Raw genomic sequence first — 24,436 nt, 5'->3', positions numbered from 1 at the left:
AGGAGAAGGAGGGAGCCATGGCCAGAGAGCAGCTCACAGCAAGGGTGAGTCCTGGAGCTCCCGGTGGACCAGACACAGGGCTGGGCTGCTGCAAGGCACCCATGGAAGGAGCAGGCACCAGGATGCTCCTGAGGAGGTGGAGGGTTGTATCCAGCACAAAGCAGTGCTGCAGGTTGGGTGTGCCCAGGAGAGAGAAGGAGGCAATGGTGCTGTTGTCTCCTCTCCTGACATACCTTCCCTCAGCTCCTGCCCCCCCATGCTGCACCCACAGCCCCCACATGCTTATGGCACTTCATACTCTAATTTGTTTTTTCAGGAAATAAAAGCAGACTCCAGGAGGCTGTCCCTGACGACTTGGTGAGTGGGGGCTGAGTCTCTGAGAGGGGGGACAGCCCAGGGAGATGCTGCTGGGCAGGGGACTCCCATGGGCAAAACCCTCCATGGGATCCCAGCAAACCCCCATCCCTGTTGGCCTGGAAATGAGGACTGAGGCACTCCTTCTCCAGGGCCAACACTGATTTCCTCCCTGGCCTGGCAGCAAGGGGAAAGGGCTTGGGGACTGGTTTTGCCGGATGGGTACCACACAGGTGATGGGGCTGCTGTGCCACAACAGGTGGAAGACCTGGATGCAGTCCTCTGGAAGATGGTGGCAGTGGGTGAGCTCCAGAGCCAGGGATTAACCCAGACAGACCTGACCCCTCAGCAACCCAGCAAGAGAGGTGAGTGCCTGGCAGGGCCTGGGATCTGGCCCACCACTGACCTGCAGAGAGGCCATGGCAAGCAGGGGCTGGGCTTGGGGTGGAGGGGGTTCAGGTTGGGGTGGAGTATGCTGAGGTTGGGGTGGAGGATGCTCAGGACTGGGGTTGAAGAGTGCCCGTGATTTGGGGTAGAGTGCCCATGGTATGGACTAAAGCCTTCAGCTCCCAGACCTTGCTCCTAGAGCTGACCCCAAAGCCAAGGAGCACCTGGGAGAAGAGATGGACATCTCCCTCCCTTTAAACATTTCAGCTGCAGCCAAGCACTGCTGCAGCCCCTGGCACAGGTGTCTTTTCCTTTTTCTCCCAGATTGCTTCTGGAAGTACTGTGTCACCAAATGAGGGTGCAGAAGCTGCCCTGCCTGCCAGCCTGCTCCCTGCCACCGCTGCCCCAGTGCCCGCCGGCCACCCCCTCCTCACATCCCCCCACACCCTGCCAAGGGCTGGTTTTGCACAGAGCTTTGGAACGTCTCCGGTCCCTCGTGGGGAAAGGGGAGCAGGTCTGCACAGAGAAGGGCTGTCATGGGCTATGGGGAGTCCCGTGAGGGTCTGGGGTGCAGGATAGTGTTTCTCTCACATGGATGGACCTCCAGGACCCATGCCAAGGCAGAGCTGCCACCATGGCCTGGCGGGGACACACTGGCTGCCAGAAGGAGCTGAATAAACCCCTCCCTCGGGAGCAGTGTCCTGTGGTGGCTCCATCCACAGCCGGGGCATCCTCCCAGCGGCAGCGCTGTGCCCCGGGACGGGACATCTGTGTCATCATCCCACGATCCCGGGCTGTGGCTTCACTGCAAGAGGGTCTCCAGGGTGGGGAAGCCCCCTCCACACCCCAACACCCCCCCTGCCCGTGTGCTGACAGTGCACAAGCAAGCCGTATTAAAATAGAGTTTATTGCTGCTCTTAGTTTAAAAAACCCAAACAAACCAAAACCCATTAATAACAAAACCAGTCCCCAAACCCCGTGCTATCAGAGGCAGGCTTGCGAGGACACAGATTTAGTGCAAAGGGGGAAGTGGCAGTGAGTGCTGGAGGGGGGTCTGCTGCCACCCTGTCCTCGCAGGACCCACCACACTCACTGTACAGTATTTTTTGCCCGTGGGGCTGGCTGAATTCACAGGCACAGGCAGGAGCCCCTGGGGGAGCTGGAGGCATCAGATGGGGAAGGGTGGGATTTCATGGCTGTGCAGGGTGGCTTTGACTCCTCTTGCATCAGTGACAGTGGATGGGAAGGCCCAACAGGGAGCCAGGGAGCAGCACACCTGCCCACCAGACTCCTACAGACACAGCGCTTTGCACAGCAGCCTTTAACCAGCTCAGGGCTGGCCTGTGCCTCCCTCTCCTAGTCAGGCACCTGAAGTGTTGGTGGGAACCAGGGACAGGAGCTGGAGCTGCATGTGCAGCATCTCCTGCAGTGCCCTGCGAGACAGGGAGAGGTTTCTTAGCTCACAGGAGCCAGGCAGGACCTTGCAGCCAGCAGCATGTGGCCCTGGGTGGATGGGCCACATGCAGGGGATCCCCTGACCCTCAGCCCCTCATCCTCAGCCCCTCCCAAGTCCCTGCACTGCTCCTTCCTGTCCACTGCAGGTCCCAGCGCTTTTGCCCCAGGTGCCTTCCCCAGCATCATTCCTGTGTCTAACTGGGGTTGGATGCATGTTGGAGCTCTCCAGTAGGGAGGAAAATTTCTCTCTGCCATGACCACCGGGGCAGAGCCTTTCAGGGCCATCAGATGGGGTCTGGATGCCTTAGTGGAGGAGAGGCCTTGCCCGCAGGCAGGCTGTGCAGAAGGGCAACTGGGCGAATGCAAAAGGCTCCAGCCTGGACAACGTGCTGAGACCTTGGGACGCCCCTTCCCCAGCACGCAGGTCTGGCAGAGCGGAGCAGCTCAGCAGGGGTGGGCAGGGCTCTCCCCTCTCCCAGCGCTGCGCCAGGGGAGCTCTCGGCCTTCCCACGGCACGTGGGCATGGGAAGCTTGTGTTTGGCAGCAGGGATGAAGCCACGAGCGCAGCTGCGCAGGGACCATCCGTGCAGGAGCTGGGGCTGCAGCCCGCGGGGACGGGGCGCGGGGGCTGGGAAGCAAAGTGCGGGTTCTGAAAGGCGGGGGTAGCAGTGCCCGAACCCCTCCAGCCCCCTCACGGGGGTCTGGCTGTGCCAGGGCTGCGGAGGCGGAGGGCTCGGCCGGGGCCGTGCTGGGGGTGTCCGCAGCGGGGTCAGGTCATCTTCCTGGCCACGCTGGCGTAGGTGTGCTCGATCTCCTCGTCGGCGGGACACGTGTGGCTGAACTCGTCGCAGGCGTAGGCGTTGTTGAGGTAGCGCCAGACGCCCGTCATGTCCGCCGGGATCTCGAAGTCGCGGTACTTCTTGGCTGCAATCTGGAGAGGAGAAGAGGAGGAGATTGAGACCTCCCAGACCTGAGGAAGATTTGGTCTCTGGCTTGGTAAGCAGACCCCCTCACCCCCTCTTTGTATCACCCACCCATCGCTCCCTCGTGGAGTAGGTGCCCCCATGCCGGCCCCAGGAGCTGGTGCCATTACCTTAATGATGTGCAGTTTGGGCAGGAGGTTGCAGTCAGCCAAAGTCAGGTGGTCTCCATCCAGGAATTTCCTCTTGGAGACAGTGATGTCTTCCACACTGTCCTGGTCAATCTCCTCGGGGAGAGGGGTGTTTAGGTAGACATCCAGCCTCTGGAACTCCCGCAGCAGAGCCTTCTCCAAATCTGGGTGGGCAAGAAAAGCGCTTAGTCCAGTGCCCTGGGCTCCTGGCACAGCCTGCGCTGTGGCAGGCTGGATGAGTCTCTCCCAAGCTTGGCACACAGGGACAAAGCCCTCAGGGCCAACCTGCGCCACCTTCTCCCCCTGCCCAGTGCGGTAGATCGCAGCCTGGCACCCCTCCCTCCCTGCATTTCTTACTGGTATTTGCTTCCTTGCGTGGGTTCTTGATGTACGCTGAAAACTTGGCGAAGATGTCGCTCCCCACGTCGAAGGACTCCTTGTACTTGGGACTCAGGTGTGGATACCTGTGAGGAGATACTGGTGTCAGTGCAGGCAGGGATGGAGGCAGTGGTTCAGCTGCCTGGTCCCCAGCTGCAGTATCTCCTGGGCTGTGATGCCCAGGGCTGGTACTGGAGGATGCAGGTGATGCTAGCTGGTTATGGGAGAACAGTGATGCCTTAAATGACTGTGTCTAGCACCTGGGAACTGTGTTATTTTGGGTATTTGCTAGAGGAAAATCACAGGACAGGAACTCTAAGCTTTGGGGTGGCTGGAGGCAGCCGAGCTGTGCCTGCAGGCAGCTCTGGCCCAGCAGGAGGATGCACATTGGCACAGGAGGGTTCTGGGGAAGCCAGAAGCTCCCATGACTTCCTCAGGGACAGGCTCTTGTTTGCTGATGTGTCCCAGGGTGGGTGCCTCCAAGGAGCAGGATGGCAAATGCTTTTGAAGCTTCCCCTTCTGCAGCCAGTGGGGACTTGTGGCCACGCAGGGCACAAGGTGGGCTGAGCTGGGGTGCAGGCAGGGACCAGCCTGGGCCCAGGGGGACCCTCGGCAGCCCCCCGGACCAGCTGCTGCTGCACTCGAGCACGGGCGCTGGGTTTGGTTCAGCTGAGCATGCCAATATAAGCAGGCAAACAGTTCCCCCCACCATCTCAGTATCAACTGCCACAGCCAGCTGCAAACCCACCAGCTCCCAGGCGGTCTCTGTACCCAGGGACCTCCTTGCTGCCCCCAAGCCCTGCCCACACCAGGGGACTGCTGCTTTTCTTCCCTCAAGGGAAGGAGCGAGCTGGCACTTACATGGGTGGGCCCAGGGTCTGCTCCAGGAACTCCTCAATCTTAATGAAGTCTGTTTTCAGCTCCTTGTTGAACAGCAAGAAGGGTGGGTTGGTGCCTGGTGCTAAATCTTTCAGCTCCTCAGGTTTCCTGGAGTGCAGAAATGGAGTGGAGTCAGAGCCTGCAGCCTGTCTTGCCCCACTGTTGCCACAGAGCTGGGCTGTAGTGCCTCTCACCTGGTCATGTCCACCGTGGTGACATTGAACTTGACCCCTTTGAGCCACAGCACCATGAAGAGGCGCTGGCAGAAGGGACAGTTTCCGATGTTTTCCCCATCCAGACCAGCCTGCCGGGAAAGCAGAGAAAAGAGGATTTAACCCATTGGCTCACCCAGCCCAGACGAGATGCCTGGAGGTGAGGAGCTGCTGGTGCTGGTCTTGAGAAGAAGGTACAGAGAGGGCTTGGTCCAGCACCCCAGCACTGGAGGCTGCAGGGAGTCCCTCCAGTACCAGGGCTCAGCTGTAGGATTCTTGAGCCATGGCTGGGAAGTATATGGGAGCATCCTCAGATCCTTCCCAGAAATGTGAGATAAAGTAGGAAGAAGAGGAGAAGTGGGCAGGGGAGGGAGGCTGAGGGTGATTGTTGATGGATAGGAGGAAGGGAGGGTCCCTTGGCTGAGAAGCCAGCCTGGAGAGGGCGGCAAGAGGGGAAATGTGCTCATGTTTGCCAGGAAAAGAGCAGTTTGTTTTTGTGTGCTGTTAGTGTCTGCCTCTGGTTTTGTTTGCATTTAACAAACCCAGGCATGTCTCCCCCGGGCTGCTGAGGGCTGAGAACCACCCAAGCAGCCTCCTTGGAGAGAAGGGGCTGGGGGTGGTGGGGCTGTGCAGAGGTGGACCCACGTTAGCATCCCACCCAGCATTGGTGGGGCACAGAGCTGCTGTCAGCCCCAAACGCTTGGCCCATGGGCAGGAAACCCCTGCCTGCCCCCCTGCACAGACACAGCCACAGTGGCTCAGCACTCAGGAGGCTGCTCCATGCCCAGGGTGGGATCAAACACTAGTAGGGATGCAGGAGAGGAAGGAGGTTGGACCTGAGTCCCTGCCTGAGTGCCACCAGGGCTCCCAAATCAGATGATACCTATTCAGCAATCCCAAGGGAAAGTGGCAGCAGGCAGAACAAAGCCCATTTCCTCACTATGGAGCTGCTGAAAACATCCTTCACAAAAAGGACTGAAGCTCCTCAGGAGTCTGGTCAGGAGGAAGGGGGCAGGCTCCCCCAGCATATGAAAACCAGCACGAATGCTGCTCAGAGAGGGAAGTTGTGCCACAGTACAAGAGATAAAATGGCTCACAGGAAACTCAACTTCTTCAAGAGAATGAACTGGTTCCTCAGCTGCACGTGAACCGTGGTCCTCCAGCACACGTGGCAGCCCTGCTGCAGCAGGGAGGAGCAGCAGGGCTCATGCCAGCTCCTTTGCAGATGCAGAGACCTGTGCCTGGCTCTACTGAGCTGGAGGTAAGTGCTACAAGTCTGTGGACTCAGTGCTCAGCTTCTCTAGGAGAGAAGCACCAGCCTCAAACTCACCCTGTGGGAGAGGTAAGCTGATCAAAACAAAACCCCAATGATCTGAGTGGTCACCTGGAAGTGAGGGTCTGCTTTCCCACTATGCCAACACCTTTTAGTCCTTCCAGAGGAAGGGAAATTTCATTTAAGCAGTATTTCCTGTGCTCAGCTGTCATGAAATGATGCTCATGAGAAAGGAAATGGGAACTCAGAATGTACCGATTCTCTGGGAAATTCCCAGAGGTGAGGATGGATTCACACATGAGGTTTTTTGCTGGCTATTAATAAGAAATGCTCCTGCATAGCTGCTGCCCAGGAGTGTCCTGTGTCAGCTTGTAACACATGAGGTGTCTTTGGTAATGGATAAAGTTGTGTATCAGATGTCCTGGGAGGGAGCTGGAGGGCAGAGTCAGGAGCAGCCACGAGGGCCACCAATGGCACGAGAGCAGGGCCCCCCTTCCCCTCTCCATCGTTGTTGGTGCCTACAAGTCAAAACCAATGCCATCCTTTGGAGCACCAACTCCTCAGAGGTGCTTTTGTAGCTGCCCAGCAGGAGGACCAGCCCTTGCCTCCCTGCTCTCCTGCGATGGCCCTTGCTGGTGGCAGAGAGGACAGCCCTGCACTCCCCTTCGTTTCCCTTGCGCAGCACAAGGCTGGCACTGAGGGGGCTTCATTGCCACTTATCTTGGTGGCCCCATGGGAGGCAGCGAGTGGTCCTGGCAGAGCTGGAGGGGACGGTTGGGTGGATGGGGTGTCCCTCACCAGGGCTGCTCTGGCTCAGGCTCTGCTCGCCTGCTTTGGGCTTCTCTGTGCTTGTCTTGTAGCCCCAGCCTCTGAGCAGTGCCGGCTGGTTTTCCCCTTGGCCTTCAGAGGTGGGGAATTCTGGACTAGAGTGAAAGCAAAATCAGGATGGCCTCTGCAGAGGAAAAAAAGATTGAGCCAGCCCCATCCTAGGTTGCTCAGAGTCATCTCTATCCGGAGGAAGTGGAGGGCAGCTCCCCAGCACAGGCACTGCTGGGGACACTGGGCTGGGCCATGGCCCTGCCAGCGCCCACCTGCTGCAGGGAGAGCCCCCACAGCCTGGGGAGCCCAGGAGAAGGGATCTGGGGCAGCTGGCAGCCACACACCCTCCCTCCCTCCCCAGCAGCAGCCGAGTAGCGGGGAAGCCATCGCCCCCCACTTCCTTCTCCCCACGGAGCCTCTTCCTCTGCGCTGCAGCAGGGAGCAGGCGGGGGGGCAGAGCCTGCACACCCCCAGAGTGACTGTGCTCATGCTTTTCACCTCTGGATGGGGGATAAACCCAGCGTGGGCTGGCACAGCACCTCCAGGGATGTGCAGGTATTCAGCCCCAACACTCTGAGGCCTCCCAGGGCTGCACGAGGCATCGAAACCCCAAAGGTACTGAGCAGTTCCTGTGGTTTCCTCCTCTGTGAAACGGCATGAAATGTGGTGGGAGGGGGGGGAGCTCTGCCTGCTTAGGGCGCTCCTGAGAGCCCAGCACCCACCAGGACCTGCCCATGGTTCCTCCAGCCACCCTGAAAGCTGGGGCGCAGTCTCGGGGGGCGGCGGAGTGCCTTGAGAGCCCCCTGGCTGGAGGGATGATGCTCTCAGCAAGACCACAGCAGGGTGAGAAACTGCCAGCCCTTTGGGGATCCTGAGGGTGATGTGGGAGCTGCTTTGCACCCTCCCCATTCTCACCGAGTGAACTGCCCCATGATTTTGGGCTATGGCAGCTGTGCCTCCTGGCAGACCCGGCCCGGGAGAGGCGTGGTGCCCGTGGCACTGGAGGGTGCCTGCTGCAGCTGTCACCTCGGGCAGACTGGGTCCCGGATGGTAGGAGGAGGCACAGGCCCAGAAGGGGTTTTTTTCATGCTAAATTAAGGTGTAGGGGAAGTCCTGACGATGCTGCTGCTTTGTTTTGTTTCTCTTCCCTCTAAAAAGCCCCTTGACTGTGCTGCCACCATTGCAGTCCCCTCATGTATAACTTTCCTCCTCTCTCCAGGCTAAGGAAAAAGCGGAGCTAAGAAGGGAATTCAAGACCTGAATTACTTTCACCAAGAAAACAAACTTCTCTGGATTTGGCTCAGCCGAGCTTGGTGCCTGGTAAGCATCACTGTGGCCATGGTTTTGGCAAGGGGATGTGGGAGATCCCTCCCATGAAGACTCAGATAATCTTTTCCAAGATGTATTTCCAATGTATTCTCCAACACATATTTCCAGGGAAGCTGGTGCCTCTGGACGGGCACTGAGCTGCCCTAGGAGGAGAGGAGCAAAGCACACAGGGCTGAGCAGCTGCAGGGACACTGTTGGGACACCACCTCGATGTGGTGGCACAGGGGGGCATTGCCACCCCTCACAGCTACTGTCACTTGACATCATGTCCCAGGGCCCCACTGGCATCACTGCTGGCATGCACAGTTACCAGCCACCACCTCCTCTCTCTCTACACCCTGTGTGTGCACTTCCAGATATTTTAACTCGAGTGTTGAAGTGTTCCAGGGGAAGTTTTCAGAAGATTGCTTAATGGGAGGGGGGAACATTTTCCAGCGAACAATCCCCGGGGCTGCTGTGCGAAGCCGCCCCGACCCGCCCACACGCGGGCACCCGCGGCTCCCCGGGCCGTCCCGGCTGCGTTTCGCAACCCGGCTTGCAGGAGAAGCTGGAGTGGTGGCTCTCAGCCTTCTGCTTGCCATTCCCAGGCTGGGGCTTGTCTTATCTGGGTTTCGGGTGATGTGTGTGTGCCCACTCCTTCATCACACCAGCTGCTGGCTGTCCTGCTCCCCTGGGGGTTGCGACCCCTGCGAGACCAGGGCATCTTCTAGGATGCTGGGCATGACACCCCACCAGTCCCCGTGCCACCGCCTGGTCCTCTCCTCCGAGCAGCCTTCACAGCGAATGATCCCAAACTTGGTACCCATCTCCAGTTTCCCGAAACATGAAGACACCCACAAATTTCCTCCAACTATGCCCAGCTGGAGCCTGGGGAGGACAAGCCTGCAGAGAACCGCCAAGGAGCAACCATCTGCCCCGGGACCCACCTTTACGAAGAGCTCGATCTCTGGCTCCTTGGTGGTGAGCTGCCGACTCTCCATCCCGGCAGCGTGAGGAGGGATCACTGCTGTGGTGAGTTGGTTCGTTCTCTGCGCAGCACGGTCGGGGCAGGCTCTGGCAGGGCTGGGGCTTGTCCTTGCCCTTTCCTTCCTTTTGAAGCGGGGAGGAGCGATGGGGTGTGCGCCGAGACCCGCCGGCAGGGAGGGGGAAGCTGCGGGGCCTCCCAGCCGTGACTCAGCACGGGTCTATCTGCACAAATTCACGGGTCCCCTTCCAGTCTATCGCAGCCGCCCAGGCGCTGCTCCGGAGCCGTGGGCTGGTGGCCCAGGCACCGCGGCCGTCGCCTCCCAGCTGGGAGCGGGGGGGGTTGCAGAGGAAGCGTCTCACCCGCCGCTCCTCGGGCTGCTCCGGACTGGTCTTGCCACTTCCCTGTCCTCCCACCCTGGTCTTGCCCCCTCCCCATCCTCCCACCCTTGTGCCGGGACACCGGCGCCCCAGGGCTCGCCACTTCTGTATCTCTTAGGGGTGAACTGAGCTGACCTTTCCACTGCCTTCCCTGCTACTGCTACTGCATCGCGACGGGCAGGAGGGAGGGTCCAGCTCCTCTCCCTGCCCACCGCCCCGGGGTCCTCCGGGTGGGTTCCTCTAAACACCAAGGAGCAGAGCTGAGCAGGGCAAGGGCTCCGGGAAGCCAAGTCGGGCAGCCTGGCCGCCTGCCACGGGCTTTTTGCAGCTGGCCAAGTGCTGCCAGGATGCAGGAAGGATTGCAAAACAGCCAGGGAGGGAAAGTAAAGAGGCTGGAGCATGTCGGGGTGCAGCGGGGAACCCCAAAGTGCTGCTGGCAGCAGCCCAGTGTGTGGCTGGGTGATGGGAAGGGATGTCTCCAGGGCTGATCCCCGGCCAGGCCCTATTCCTGGAATTTGGGCTGTTTCGCAGGAAGAATGACCAGCTTGCTTTCCTCCCCAGGATGGGAGGGAAACGTCTCTGTCAGATGGTCCTGGCTGCTGTCCCAGCAGAGAGAGATTCCCTGCACCCATGGGCTTAATTCCTCTCTTGGGCAAGTCCTGTCTCACACCGTGGGACCCCGTAGCTGGTGCCGAGCTTTACTTAGAATGGGGATCCTGATTGCTTGACTCAGCCCCTCCAAGCTCGGGTAAGCTCAGACTTTCCTAGAAAAATAATCAAATCCTGGTAAGAAAGAATCCACGTCGAGGACATTATGCTGGGAAATGATTTTTCAGGCAGAGGAGGAGTCTCCCTGAGCGATATGTTTCTCTGCTGCACAGAAGGGGCTGCGGGGGGGGTGCGGGGGATTTCTCTTCCTGCCCCATCAGAGCTTTTGGAGAACTTGTAACTCCACCCAATGGGACAGGAAACTCCGCCTGATGTTCTGGTGAGGGACGAGTTACTGGCGTGATGAGTGCTGAGTGGGGCTATGGCAGCACCCGCAGCACAAGCTCAGTTCCCGTCACGTCCCGTCCCCTCCGGACCCCCAGGAGGTGTGTGCTGGTCCCTGCTGCCGCCCCCGCCCCCCCTTGCTGCCCCTGCCCGAGGGATGCCGAGCCTGCACAGAGCCACACGGCTCCTGGCACCACCAGCTGCTGCCCTCAGCCCAGGCAGGGCCAGCAGCTCCTGCTGCTGCTGCTCCCCTCCGAGGTGCCAGCCCAGGCAGCGGGCAGGGATTCAACTCCTGCGGGATGGGGGGCACAGGGATGGCACTGCGGAGGCTGTGGGGCAGAAGGGAGGCAGCAAAGAGGTCTCTGCCCACGGTGTTGGATACAAGGAGGGCGTTTGCCCTTTCTGCAGAAACAGCCGGCCGGGGAGCAGTGCAGGCTGCCCTTCCCTTCCTCCTCACCCAGTGAATGGCCGGACATTTGCCGAGATGGAGATTAAGGCACACGTGTATCCGGATTTCTGCCTCACGGTGCCTGTGAGAAAGCAGCGGGCACGTTGGAAACCTCCCCAAGCCCCGTCCCTCTGCTTGGGGGAAGCTGAGGTGGGCGGGAAGGGGCTGCCAGATCCTCCGCCAGCAGCAGTGGTGCCAAGGCAAGGCACCTGCTCACCCATCATGGAGTGCCTTGGAAAACATGTCCCTCCCTCCCCGGAGGAGGTGTCCCTGTGCTGAGAGTGTCCCAGCTGTCCAGAGCAGCCCCTTGCCCTGCAGACAAAGAGCAGGCACAGAGGCGCCCGCCCAGCCCAGCGCCTTGGCAGGGCAGAGAAGTGAGCCATTGTCCCCCAGGCCACCAGCACCAGCTGCTGCTGAGGACCAGACCAGCGGACACTGCCTGGCGGGACGCAGCAGAGCCGGCTGTGGCTGCACCAGGGCTGTGATGGTGGGGCCAGCAGCAGCCCTGGTCCTCCTCTGCATGGCCATGGGGCTGGAGGCCAGCCCAGAGCTCTCTGGTGAGTTGGGGTGAGGAGGGATGCTGGGGACTGTGACAGTGTGAGGGGAGGGTGAAGTCCAGAGCTGGGCTGTTGGGGTGGGGATGAACAAGGGACAAGCCAGTGCAGGCCAGAGGGAGTTTACCAAAAAATCCTGGGTTATTTTGCAAATTACATCTCCCCATGTGGGGCTAGGATCTGGAAACAGCCCATGCATGTCCTGTGCAAGAGAGCAGTTCCCCCTACTGCTGCTGCACTCCCTTGGACCATTTGGAGGCAGAAACACAAAAAAAATCCCAAAAAGACAGTTCCTGAGCTTTCCTGAGCTCCCCCTGGCCATGATGCTCAGGCCCTTGGTGCTGGGCAGTGTGTGGAGCTGAAGGCTCCTGGAGCACCCAGAGCTCTCTTGCTCTTGCTGCTCTGAGAAGGTGAGAGAAGAAATGGACTGAAGCTCTGCCTGGTCTGGCCAGAGCTGGTGGCTGTGGTCCTCAGACCAAGCCACCCATGAGTAGAGCTGCGGGGTACACTGCCATGAGGCACAAAAAGGGCCACATCCTCTCTCAGGGGCACCACTGTGTCCCCTATAGATGAAGAAGAGGTAGAAATTTGGGATCCCTTGTGCCTCTGCGCTGGGGACCATCAGGACGGGTGCAGGTAGGCTGGCCATCCAGGGGCTGCCATTCCTCTCTTCTAGAAACCACCACACTCAACTTCCCCTCAGCTCTGCCAGGCCTGGGAAGCACTAGAGCCTGTCACGATGCTGCCGGGGGCAGCAGGGTGGGTGGTGGCGGGGAGGATGTGATTTCATCTGGGTAGAGCTAACTGCACAACCACAACATCAGGGACTGAGTCAGCGGCACCAGCAGACGACCAGAATCACTCACAAATTCTTCCTGTACCCTCCTTGCCATGGTTTCACCCAAAAAACCCCATCTTCACAAGTGCATACTGCTCCAGAATGGTGGGATGGAGGAACCTGTGTCCCTGTGGCACCATTTGAGCCTTGGTTTTGAAATACAACCCACCAGTGCTGGCTATGGATGCCAAAGGGTTAGCAGCAGCAGGGAAGGTGAAAGGGGCCCTTTGTGCAGCTGAGCCTGGCACTGGCTGGGGCTGGGAGCTGGTGTTCCCACCCACTGTGGGCTGGGGGACAGGGTGTGTGTCCTGCCCTGGACCCCAGCGTGGGGCTGGGGCTGGGGTGTGAGTCCCCAGCTGGGGATTGGGGTCTGTGACCCTCCCAGCAGCCTAAAGTCCTTGCCTGGCAGGTACTGGGTTGCTCCATTCCCACCTCCCAGCCTAAAAATGATGCTTTCCCTTTTCCTTTTGTTTTATGCAAAGGTCTCATGCAAACTGCTCTGTCCAGGGCCATACGCATAATTTTTTGTCAGCTTTTCCTGCTTCCTTAACCTCCTCCAGCAACTGGTGCCTGCTCAGAGCACCGCTGGCAGCTTGCAGAGGTTTTATTAATGCAACTTCCTCACTGACCCAGCACAGATGATACCAGCCAGGGCTGATACCTACGTGCTAAACCTTCTTAAAGGTTGGGAAGGACAGCCCCACCTTACTGTCCCTTGTAGGAAAAACCAAAGGTAAGTTGGTTTGGGACACAAACTAGGTGGGATTAAAAGAAATACCCTGCGCTAGGAATTCAGGGAGAGAAGAGCCCTGCTCTGGTGTCTGCCCCTGGCTGACAGGAGCCCAAGCACAGCTCCTGCCGTGGTCCCGATGTCTCCTGCAGCTGACGCCACATGTGCTCCCCCCTCCCAGGGTACCTGCGCAAGGTGCTGAGGAACCACACTGCCCACACCTGCGACGGTGAGCAGCTCCTCATTGTCTGCCCTCGCAAGACCACCATCAGCATCCTCAGCGCCTTCTACGGCCGCCGCGTGCCCAGCCCCAACCTCTGCCCCAGCCCTGGCAATGCCTCCCAGGAGAGCACCGAGTGCACGTCCACCACCGCCCACCTGGTAAGGACGGGAGTCCCACCACACCCCTCCCGCCCCAGCTGGTTGGGCTGCGGGCGTGGGCGCCCCGGAGGAGGCTGCTGCCACCGGCACCGGGAAGCACCCTTTTCACAGAGCGCTTCTGGGTGTTAGGGGTGGAGGAGACTTTCCACGGTGGGTGCCAGGGCTGGGCAGCCTGGCAGGAGGGGCTGCCGCCTCCCGAGCTTGGTTGAAGCCAGCCCGGAGGACGCAGCAGGCTCGGAGAAGGCCAGGGCTAGGGCCGGCAGTGGAGTGGAGCCGGGAGCCGGGATCGGGCGGCGCGACGGGGCCCGCGGAGCTGGGATGGGGTGGGATGATGCCGATCCCTGCGGAGCATCCCGGGCTGCACAGACCGCGCTGCGCTCGACCACGCCCGCCCGAGAGGTGCTGGTGCCACTCATCGCCACCTGGTGGCCACGCGTGGGCATTGCACGCAGCGCTGCGGGCGGGGCCGTGCGGGCGGGGCCGTGTCGGTGCGCGGGGCCGTGTCGGTGCGCGGGGCTGTTGGCGTGCACGCCCAGCCGGGTGCCACAGGCAAGGCGCGGTGCGGGGCTGCTGTGTGTGCCGGCACAGGGACCGGCGGGGCTGGCACGCAGCTCGGCGTGCGTGCAGGGGAGGAACTGCTGCAGGGGCGACACGTGAAGCAGGTGACTGCGGGCGGGGGCGTTGTGAGCAGCCCTAGGACACCTCTGCGGGGCAAGAGGACGTCTCCCTGAGCCTGGTGATGGCCGCGAGGGAGACGAGGGGAAAAGAGCCTCCTCACCCATCTCACATCTGTCCCGCTCTGCTCTGTAGAAGCTGCAGGCCGAGTGCCAAGACCAGCAGTGGTGCCAGTTCTCCGTGCACAGTCAGGTCTTTGGGCCAGACCCATGCCCTGGGACGCACAAGTACCTCATTGCTTCCTACAAGTGCAGGCCAGGTGAGGGGGAGTGGGGTCTGGCAGCATCATGGGGGCTCTGCTCAGCCCCAGCTGCTCGGAACAGGGGAGAGAGGGCAGCTGACCTGCTCCCGTGTCTCGCAGCCCTCCTCCAGCTGGCCCTTGGCAGCTCTCAGACCCTTGGCTGGGCTAAGGGAGGAGGGGGCTGCAGGTGATTCAGAATGTGTTGGGATGCTCTGCTGTGCCACTCCCCAGGGAACCATCGGGTCAAGACTGTGTGTGAGAACGACAAGCTGAGGCTGCAGTGCAGACCAAAATCCATCCTGGCCATTTATTCTGCAAATTACGGACGATTCCTGCGGGGGAAACCAGAGTGTGATGCCCTGAATGCTGGCAGGCCCCATATAGGTAAGCAGGAACAGTTAAAGGCAGAACTGTGGCCAGGAGCAGTGCAGAGAGCGTGGCACAAGGGTGCCATCGGGTTGTACCTTGCCCCAGCTGGCTGGTGCCCAGCGGCAGTGGCAGGTCTGCCCATGGGTGCATGCCTCATGTCCCTGCAGAGTGCTTGGCTCCGGACGCCCTGCGGAGGGTCTCCAAGAAGTGCCACCGCAAGGGGAACTGCACTGTGGCTGCTGACCAGGCCACCTTTGGGGACCCGTGCCTCCCTGGCATGAAGAAACAGCTGAGAGTCTCCTACACCTGTGGTGAGAGCCACCTGGGGGCTACTGGCTGAGCCCCTGCTGTGCCCACCCTGTGCCATGCAGGCCGGGGCACAGGGCTCCTGGGGGCAGGGTGGTGATGCTTGGCATGTGCTCTCCTTGCAGTGCCCAAGCAGCTGCTGGAGGAGGTGGGCCCTGACACCTCAGACCCCTTCCTGCTCTCAGACTACATGCACGGTAAAGCAGGGGGGAGGCTACGCCAGAAGTGGTGTGGCATCATGTCCATGCCCGGGTGAATCACCCATTCCCTGGCCTGTCTGTGCCCTGGTACCCTGAGCCCTGCAGCCCTATCCCAGCACTGCTGCTCCTGGCTGAAACCATCAGTCAGTGCCTGTGAGGCCGGAGAAATGTAGTTTGCTGGGAGCAGGGGAGAGGAGGACCCACGGGGGAGCATTCCCCTGGCAGAGCAGCCTTGTGCAGGAAGGAAGGTGTGGCGTGGGGAAGGAGGCAGGCAGGGGCAGGCAGCAGGGTGCTGGGGACCCCCTCACATCTCAGCCCACGTCCCCTTGTTCGCTGCAGGTGGCTGGTACAAAGGGCCCAGATTCTCCAGGCTCCGGGAAGACCGGATGATTTTTACTAGCTCTCTGTCAACTTTTGCCTACCTCTGGGGTATGTGCCCTCCCTGGCTCTCACGCAGTACCCAGGGGAGCAGGATGGGCTTGGGATGGTGGCTCAGATCCCATGATTACCTCCACTCAGCCAGGACTTGGCTCAGAGGCAGCCAGACCCCGGGCCCCTCAGGCAGGGTCAACAGGCACACAAGGGAGGAGGGCACCAAGCACTCATGCTGGGTTTGAGAGAATTCAGAGGTTGAACAAGCCCCCAGGTCCTGGTGCTGCTATGGTCCTGCCCACGGACCTTCCTTCTCTGACTGAATTACCTGCTGGGTCTCCTTCCTTCCTGCCCTGCCTGCAGGGGCATTGACAGAGAGCACCTCTCTGTGGGCAAAAACTTCCCTTGCCAGGGGAAATTACTCATTTGAATCCCTGGTGGGATGATTCCTCCACCATGCTGCCTACCCCACCTTCCATTGTGAGTTTCCAATGGGGAGTGGGGCATTTTGGAGCACTGTAGGGTGACACTCTGGGTGATGATCTCACCTCACTGGGACAGGGTCTGTCCTGCCCTTGCAGCTTGGGTGCTGAGGCACCCCTGCTCCCCTCCTCTTCCTCCCATGCCTGGCAGGGTTTTTTTCCGGGTGCTGGTACCCTGTGGGCTGCAGAGACCACTTGTACCCACTGTCTCTCTTTGCTCTTTGCCCCCCCAGGTGTCCCGGAGAAAGCCGGCCTCTACTTCCTTTGCGGGGTCTCGGGAGGCCTGATGCTCCTGCTGTGCATCGTCAGCCCCAAAACCACCTTCCTCCAGGAGGTGGGGGAGGCTCTCAAAGACCCGGAGCTGGGGAGTAGCTCGGAGCTGAGCAGGGCCAAGCTGCGGGATGAGCAGGATGAAGACCTTCCTGACGACAGCTCCTCAGACTCCTCCTTCCGCCGCCTCACCCACACGTACCGGGCCACCGACAGCATCTTCAGCCCTGAGCTGACAGCAGCCATGGAGGGAGCAGCAGAGCACCAGGGCCGTGGTGGGGAGGAGATCTGGATGCCCAAGGAGTCGAGCCCGTATGCCATCCACAAGATCAAATCAGCCACCAAATAAGAACTGGATAAAAAACAGCTGGAGAGCAGTGAGTGTGGAGACAAAGTGGGATCTGAAATCAGAATTTGGGCTCCTCGGGGTACATGGGCATCCTGAGTGGCAACAGGACCTCTGCAGCCCCAGTGTGGCCATCAGCCCACTGCTCCACCAGCCTGGAAACCCCAAACCCAGGGATAAGATGCACTCCCTGGCTGTGACAAGGGGCTGCGGGGTGGCCGGTGGGTCTGCTGGCCCCCTTGCCACAAGCACGCTGCCTAACCCTAAGCTAACCTCACCATTCGGCTCGGCTGGCTTGTCCTTAACCCTGCTCGGCCACGCTGAGCCGCCCTGAGCCCTTCCAGGCTGTTTGCTCCTGTTTGTTCTCGGGTGCTGCCCCAGGCGCCGCAGCTGCCGCCGCCAGAAATGACCCGGGGGGGGGGGATGGATGCGGGATGAGCGGGTCGGAGGGCAGCGAGCCCAGCCGGGTGCGGCACAGCCGTGTCCCCGGGAGCTGCACCCGGGGCTGCCGGCACCGCGCCGGGTCTCACCTCCCTGCCGGTGCTTGTCCCCTCCTTGCTCTCTGCTTTCCTTCACGCTTCCCCCGCTGGCCGGAGAGCCCTGCGGTTATCTTGCTGGGGCTTCTCCCAGTAAATAAACGCAACAGCTCGTAGACAGAACGTCCCTCCCTGACCTCTGCCAGCAGTAGTGGAAGGGCAGGAAAAAGGAAGCGGCGAAGCTCAGCCGCCCCCGTGCGGATCAGCTCCCTGCTCCCGCCGGTGCTCCCGGTGCTGGGCCACGGGGAGCAACAAGTTAGGCCTGTTTTAGCATGGGAAAGGATGAGGTTTTAGCCTGGGGAAAGGGAGGAAAAGCAGTCCGTGTGGATCCCATGAACGATGCTTCCCTGCCCTTGCTCCATCTCTCGAGCCCGAGGCTCTGTCTGAGCAGTCCTGGAGCGAATGTCCCCAGATGCCATGCAGAGGGGCTCTCGGCAGCCCCACAGTGCCAGGGAGCCAGGCTGGTCTGGGGGCTGCTCCAGCTTTGGAGGCAGCACAGGCTCTGCAGTGCTGTGGGAAGTGAAGACACAGCAGGGTCTGTTTTTCCAGCCACCACTGCATGTGAAGTGCCTGGGCTGGGTGCAGCAAGAGAGGGCTGTGGGCGACATCAGTGCACCCCTAACCCAGCTGCTGGCAGTGGTCTGCCAGGGGCCAGGGGGCTCCAGCCCTGTCTCTGTGGTCAGAGCCACACTGTGCTTGGCAGCAGATGCTCTCCCAGTGAGAAGCCAAGTGCCATGGCAATGCAGCAGCCTTGTGCTCCTACCCCAGTGAGGTGGGGCAAGATCTGGTGTCCTGCCTGGTTTGGAGGTTGCTGAGGGATGCCAGAGCCCAAGGAGTGTTTGTGGGCTCTCACCTCAATCCAGACCCAGCTTCCTTAGATGACAGGCAAGACTGAGACCACAGACTTGCCTCTATGCTTGGACAGCTCACCTTCACCTTGCAGGGTAAATTTCTTGCTCCCTCCATCTTTCCTCCCATACCCCCTGCCAGCCAGGTGGGATTTCAGCATGTGTGGTCCAAGCCCCTGCAGTGGGGCCAAGCTTCGCAAGAGCCTGTTGAGTGCCAGCACAGGACTGGAAAAGCCAGCTCCCCCCTGCCAAGCCTGTGCAGGATGGGCAGACACAGACCCGTTCCAAAGTGCAGAGCTCACCCAAGCCCCCGCAGGCAGACTTGGATGGGGTTTTTTTTGGCTGGGGATCTTACCCCACAGGCTGACGCACTGTGTTTCCATTGGTGGTGGGATGCACCCCAGCTCTGTCTCCCTGGCGGGTATGCACCCAACTCATATTTTTGGCTGGTGTGTGTGCTGCCTCAACATGTGCCAGGAAAGGCAGGAACCGGAATCTCAGAAGGATCCCACACTGATGGAGAACCACCTCCCACAAGCAGGGCTTTCTCCCTGGCCAGCACATTAAACATCCCCCTACTTATGCCCCATTTGAGGCTGTGTCTGCAGTAGTGGGTTGTAGCCCTCAGAGCTTGACCAGCAGGGATGAGGTGGTGGCTGCTGGTGCCATTCCTGCCTGGCCAGCTGTGACAGATGCACTCAGCCCCCTGATCAAACCCGTGGCAGTGCGGGCCAGGCTCCAAAGGAAGAGAAGGCCTGAGCCATAACCAGACTGAGAAGTTCTCTGCTCTGGTCTGTTCTCGGGTAACACGGAAAGGGGCAGTGACACAGCGAGCACCCGTGTGCGCAAGCTTGGAACGCCCATCGTGTGGTTAGCGTGGACAGCGGGTGGCTTTTGCAAGACCGATGAAGGAACAAAGCTGTCGGTACCAGGGTTCTCGGGCACCTTTCCCAGCGCAAGGTGCCTGCCCGAGCCGCCCAGCCGTGCGGCTGCACCGGCCCCCGCCGGCCGCGGCCGTTTCCCAACGGCAGATCTTCGCGGAGCGACTGACGCGGCCCGTGACCCTGCGGGAGGGTAACGCCGGTTTGTGCCGGGTACCGGTGAGCCCAGGCAGCCGTGCCGCCGCCGCCGCTCCGGCTCAGGGCTGGGTCGGACGCCGGTGCCGCACGGCAGCGCTGAGCGGTGCCACCGCGCCTGGCAGCGCCACGTTAAACCCCTCTCCCTGGCACCACAGGCCTTCGGGGACCGCTCTACCCCCCGGGAAGTGCGGGAAGCCGGGGCCGCCCCCGCCGCACCGGCCCCCCCACCCGCCACGGCACCTTCCCCAGCAGCCACCGCGGGACAGGCTTAAAGGGCATGAGCCCACCAATCACCGCCCGCCTCGGCCGCTTCGCCCCGCCCCCGCCGCAAACCCGCCCTTCCATTGGCCGCCGGGGCTGAATTTTAAATCCTGCCGCCCTGCCCCTTAGCAACCGCATCCCTGCCCTCTCGCCGATTGGCCGCGGCCTGGCCCCGCCCCGCGCTCTGATTGGGCGCCGCTCGGCCAGTGCTGGCCGGCCGCTCCCGAGCTGCTACTTTCAAAAGAGCCGGGCCGGCGGCGGGGCTGCGCGGCAGGTGAGTGCGGCGGGGGGCCCGGCGGGGGGCCCGGCGGGGGGCCCGGCGGGGGGCCCGGCGGGGGGCCCGGCGGCTCCTCGGCGCCCTCCGGGGACACCCGCGAGTGAGGGGCTGCAGGGAAGGGGGTCCGGGTCCCTGGGGGCTGAGGGGGTGCAGGGGAGGGCGGCCGGCCGGGACTTGGCTGTTGTGCGGAGGTTCCCCGAGGACTTACGCCTCCTCTTCCCCAGGGGTGCTGACCACCACCCCCTATAAGCTCCGCGTGTCTCCCCCCTATAGGCTTGCGATCCTCCCGATGGGCCCGTTCCCAGTGTCCTGAGGGAGGGCAGGCCCCTGTCCTGGGGGCTCTTTCTCTACTCGGGTAGCCCCTGAGCTCCCCACCGGGGCTGGGAGAAGAGCAGGAGCCCTTGCATCCTTCTCCGGGGTGCAGGCAGCCGGGAGCCGCCTCCCCGTTCTCCTAGCAGGCTGTCTTTTGTGGGGCTGATGGGGCTCCACATGCTGCCCTCCCCTGAGAGCAGCAGACCAGCCCTTCCCCGCACCCTCCCTGGGGCTGCCTCGGGGCATCATCTGCCTGGGAGGGGTCTGGGGTCAGTCCCTGCCGCGCTACCCCCAAAGGAGGGACAAGAGCCCCGTAGCTCTGCCCCTGGGCATCCCTGGGGGCCCACAGCAAGCCCTGCTCTGCTCCCAGCTTGCTGGTGGAGCCAAAGGAGAGGATGCCATTGCCACGCAATGCCAAGATGGTGAGCACCAAGCAGCCCCGAGCAGCCAAGGTGGGCCCTGCTACAGAGAATGCCAACCCTGAGAAGGTGAGTCCTGAGTCAGGCAAAGGGTGTGGGGGACTCCTGTGGGGCAGCTGCCCTCCTGACTCCTATCAGTCTCTGTTGCAGGAGGAGAGCTGTCAGGCCAAGAGGTCTCCATCCTCACCCCAGGGTGGTCCCAAGAAGAGGTCAGCGTTTGGGGACATCACCAATGTAAGTGCTTCTGTGGGGATCAGGAGCTTTGGAGCCCCCTGTGAGCTCCCCCTGTGTGAGTGGGGCTGAGTATACCCTCCATCACAGAGTGGGGGGTGTCCAGTGCCTTGTCAACAGCAGCTCTCCCCACTGAGCACACCTCGCTTCCCTCTCTGTACCCCTCTGTATACCCACATTCTCAATCAAACAGGCTCACAAGAACCAGGTGGTGGCAGAGAAGAAGGAGGTTGTGAAAGTGGCACCACACAAGGCACAGAGGGCCCATGCTGTCCTCGGGGTGGCCAAGAACAATGAGATCAACCTGAAAAAGTGAGTAGCCAGGGGAGGTGGAGACAAGGGCTGGGGAGGGAGGATGCTGCAAGGCCTGCAAGCCTGTCCCTTTGGGGGTCTCTTTGGGCAATGGGGACCAGGAGGCAGATGGGGAGGACACACAGGAGATAAAACAGCTTCCAGTTGTGCCAGGGGAGCTTTAGATTGGGTATTAAGAACATCTTCACCAAAAAGGGTTATCAAGCATTGGAACAGGCTCCACCACCAGGGAAGTGGTGGAGTCACCAACCTTGGAGTGATTCAAGAAGTGTGTCGATGTGGCACTTCAGGATATGCTCTAGTGGCTGAGGTTGTGGGGGGTTTTGTGAGTGTTTTTTGGTGGAGTGTGTGTGTTTGGGTGTTCTTGTGTTGATGGTTGGATTTATGATTTCAGAGATCCCTTCCAACCATGACTGTTCTGTGGTTCTGTGATTTTAGGGGTGGCTTAGCCTGTTCCTTGGAGCACCAAGGGGCTCTGGATAATCCCTTTCAGCCAGGAGATGGGGCCTCCTCCCAGCAATAACTTATGCTCTTGTTCTCTCCAGGTCAATTAAGAAAACCTCCCCAAAAGAGGCTCCTGCAAAGCCCAAACAAGATCCTGTGCCAGAGCAGCCAGTTCCTGCACAGGTACCAAAGCTCTCTGAGGAGAGGGCAGAGGCCCTGGGCTGCAGCCAGGCTCCAGTCTCCTCCTGATGGTGCTGGTCTGTGGCTGCTGCTGGTGATGCTGGGGCACCAGGCAGTCCTTTGGACCTCGGTGATACGAGTAAATCACAACACCATCTTTGTTCAAAAGATGGGGGTGGTGGGGTGGGAGGGGGTGGTGTGGGAGCTGCAGGGTGGTGGGGGCAGATAGGGAAGGAGGTGCAGAGGTGGAGCAGCCCTGCCCTGAAGGGACAACCAGCACCTGCGAAGCTTGGGGGCCTCCCCCTCACTGCTGCCTCTTTTATCCCTCCAGGTTCCGGCAGTGGAGGACATTGACAAGGAGCAGCTGGGTGACCCCTATGCCAATGCCGAGTATGCCAAGGACATCTTTGAATACATGCGGGGAAGAGAGGTGGGCAGTGCCAGGCCAGGGGTGGCAGCCCTGACTGGAGAAAAGGTGGCCACGTGGGCATGGCTGCCTGGGGGCTCTGAGCACCCGGTGGGGCCTGCTGGGGGGACGGGAGGGGACTCCTGTGAGGATGATGGTGGTGCCTGGTGAGTCCCTGACAGCTGGTACTTTGGCAGGAGAAATTCATGCTCCCTGACTACATGGAGAAGCAGCCAGACATCAGTGGGGACATGCGTGCCATCCTGGTGGACTGGATGGTGGAGGTGCAGGTACGTGGGCACAGGGAGAAGCAGTCCCCACCCTGCCTTCAGTGTGAGACCTCAGTGTGCTGGCAGAGGCTCCTACAAGTGTCCCTGGTGCAGGGATCCTCCCCTTGTGCAGGCTGAGGATGAGCCTGTATCCCTCCCTCTGAGCCTGGACCCTGGGCACCTCTGAACCCTGTGAGGGAAACCTTGGAGGGGAAGGTGGGTCTAGCTTCTGTCTGACACCCTCTCCTGCCCGCATTGTTGCAGGAGAACTTTGAGCTGAATCACGAAACGCTGTACCTTGCTGTGAAGTTGGTGGATCACTACCTGGTGGAGGTGGTGACCATGAGGGACAAGCTGCAGCTCATCGGCTCCACTGCCATCCTCATCGCCTCCAAATTTGAGGTGACTCCTTCTGTGCTGTCTTGGGGTGCTGGGGCTCAGGGGGCTGAGCCTACCTGGTCCCCATGGGTTATTGTAGAAGACTAGTTCCCCACAGTGCCAGGTCACTGCCCTGAGAGCTGCCGGATCAGCCGTCTGTCCTCATGACACCCCTTTCTGTCTCAAGGGCTGTGAGTGCAGACGTGATGGGCTGGATCCTGTCTCCTGATGTCACTGGAGACCTGGCTCTTCTCTGCTCTGCAGAGAGCCCCCAGGATGCCTGAGTCCATCTCATGCAAGCATGGTTTGGAGTTAGGAGCCAGGGCCTGGGGCAGTATAGACAACTCTCAAGCCCACGGGGTGTGGTAACAGTTCTTCCAGGGTCTGGCAGGGCATGAGCCCTTATGGGACCTGCAGAGTGGTGGGATTTCTTGAGTGCTGCCAGGCTGAGCCCCCTGAGGGTGCTGAGCAGCTGTGCCCCAGCAGGAGCGGTGCCCACCCTGCGTGGATGACTTCCTCTATATCTGTGACGATGCCTACAAGCGGGAAGAGCTCATTGCTATGGAGATCAGCATCCTCAACACCCTCAAGTTCGACATCAACATCCCCATCCCTTACCGGTTCCTGCGGCGCTTTGCCAAGGTGGGTGTGGGGGGTGTGGGCTGGGGTCAGGGCACCCGGTGTGGGCTCCCTGGAGTGGCAGTGAGCATCCCTGGGATCTGTGCCCCAGGGGCAGCGCTCTCAACCCCAGAAAGGTTGGGGGGAGCAGCCCAAAGGCCTGAGCCTGTCCCTGCCTGCCCTGCTGCAGTGCGCCCGAGCCAGCATGGAGACCCTGACCCTGGCGCGCTTCCTCTGCGAGATGACCCTGCAGGAGTACGAGTACGCCCGGGAGAGCCCCTCCAAGCTGGCTGCCAGCTGCCTGCTGCTGGCACTCACCATGAAGAACCTCGGTGGCTGGGTAAGGGCCTGCCCAACCTGCTGTCCCCCCCCGGGCACCCCAAGGGGCACAACAGGGGTGCAAGGGTGGATGGGGGGTGATGCTCTGGGGCTGGAGAGGGATGATGGCTGTACTGTCACCAAAAAGACCCAGCTCAGCCCTGCTGTCCCTGTGCAGACCCCCACGCTGGAGTACTACAGTGGGTACTGCTCCCAGGACTTGCATGCCCTGGTGAAGAGGCTGAACTTCCTGCTGACATACCAGCCCCACGACAAGCTGAAGGCCGTGCGCACCAAGTACTCGCACAGGTGAGCACCACAGGGCTCTGCCCCCACAGAGGGTGCCACCACCAGCATGTGCCCTTGGGTGCTGCAGGGAGTGCGGGGGCCTGGTGGATGGGGGTCAGGGCTGTGGCTGAGCTCTAAGCCAACCTGGTTCCTTCCAGGGTCTTCTTTGAGGTTGCCAAAGTCACCCCCATGGACATGCTCAAGCTGGAGGAGATACTGAAGAGCTGCTAGCCCTGCCTCTGTAAATAGCCTGTAAATAGCTGGGTGCTCTCTGGCAGGGGGCCACCATGTACATAAATAATAGCAATTTTAACTAAAGGGGACGGAGGAGGGGGGGGGGAAAAAAAGTACTGTAGAGTTGTCAATAAAATATTGTGTTTCTTATGTGCTGGTGGTGGCTGCTGGTACTGTAGGGAATGGTGGTAGAGATGATGCTGTGGTTCCCCTGGCTATGTTGGGGCAGAAGGTTGCGAGCAGGGGGGTTTGCATGATGAGGAGCAAGAAGGGGTGAGGG

The 24,436-nt window shown here is 60.7% G+C and overlaps 3 protein-coding genes across 8 annotated transcripts; 2 read left to right on the top strand and 1 right to left on the bottom strand.

Moving 5' to 3' along the window:
• Positions 1-1,629: 1,629 nt before the first annotated feature.
• LOC127389739 (chloride intracellular channel protein 2-like) lies at positions 1,630-9,321 on the bottom strand. The gene is made up of 6 exons (XM_051630537.1): positions 9,124-9,321; positions 4,759-4,868; positions 4,547-4,672; positions 3,665-3,771; positions 3,290-3,471; positions 1,630-3,127 (listed from the first exon to the last, which is right to left on the bottom strand). The coding sequence occupies exons 1-6, from the start codon at positions 9,175-9,177 to the stop codon at positions 2,966-2,968; spliced, it is 741 nt and encodes a 246-aa protein (XP_051486497.1). The 5' UTR covers positions 9,178-9,321; the 3' UTR covers positions 1,630-2,965.
• Positions 9,322-10,116: 795 nt separating this feature from the next.
• LOC127389745 (protein eva-1 homolog C-like) lies at positions 10,117-17,769 on the top strand. 5 transcript variants are annotated; one of them, XM_051630559.1, is made up of 9 exons: positions 10,117-10,289; positions 11,376-11,539; positions 13,286-13,485; positions 14,296-14,419; positions 14,633-14,785; positions 14,938-15,081; positions 15,202-15,273; positions 15,616-15,705; positions 16,364-17,769. In XM_051630559.1, exons 2-9 carry the CDS (start codon positions 11,467-11,469, stop codon positions 16,747-16,749), a joined length of 1,242 nt encoding a protein of 413 aa, XP_051486519.1. In that variant the 5' UTR covers positions 10,117-10,289; positions 11,376-11,466; the 3' UTR covers positions 16,750-17,769. The 5 variants fall into 5 exon arrangements, with proteins under 5 accessions (XP_051486519.1, XP_051486516.1, XP_051486515.1 ...); XM_051630556.1 differs by lacking the exon at positions 10,117-10,289 and having other exon boundaries at positions 10,490-11,539; positions 14,938-15,078; XM_051630555.1 differs by lacking the exon at positions 10,117-10,289 and having other exon boundaries at positions 10,491-11,539.
• A 2,153-nt stretch (positions 17,770-19,922) lies between these two features.
• On the top strand, positions 19,923-24,236 carry CCNB3 (cyclin B3). 2 transcript variants are annotated; one of them, XM_051630206.1, is made up of 11 exons: positions 19,923-20,547; positions 20,629-20,712; positions 20,903-21,021; positions 21,567-21,648; positions 21,977-22,075; positions 22,249-22,341; positions 22,585-22,722; positions 23,185-23,340; positions 23,507-23,656; positions 23,813-23,943; positions 24,081-24,236. In XM_051630206.1, the coding sequence occupies exons 1-11, from the start codon at positions 20,455-20,457 to the stop codon at positions 24,151-24,153; spliced, it is 1,218 nt and encodes a 405-aa protein (XP_051486166.1). In that variant the 5' UTR covers positions 19,923-20,454; the 3' UTR covers positions 24,154-24,236. The 2 variants fall into 2 exon arrangements, with proteins under 2 accessions (XP_051486166.1, XP_051486164.1); XM_051630204.1 differs by having other exon boundaries at positions 19,923-20,712.
• The last annotated feature ends 200 nt before the right edge of the window (positions 24,237-24,436 follow it).

Source organism: Apus apus, chromosome 12 (genome assembly GCF_020740795.1).
Source record: "Apus apus isolate bApuApu2 chromosome 12, bApuApu2.pri.cur, whole genome shotgun sequence".
Classification (NCBI taxonomy): Eukaryota; Metazoa; Chordata; class Aves; order Apodiformes; family Apodidae; genus Apus; species Apus apus.
This window is presented reverse-complemented; position numbering and strand designations above follow the sequence as displayed.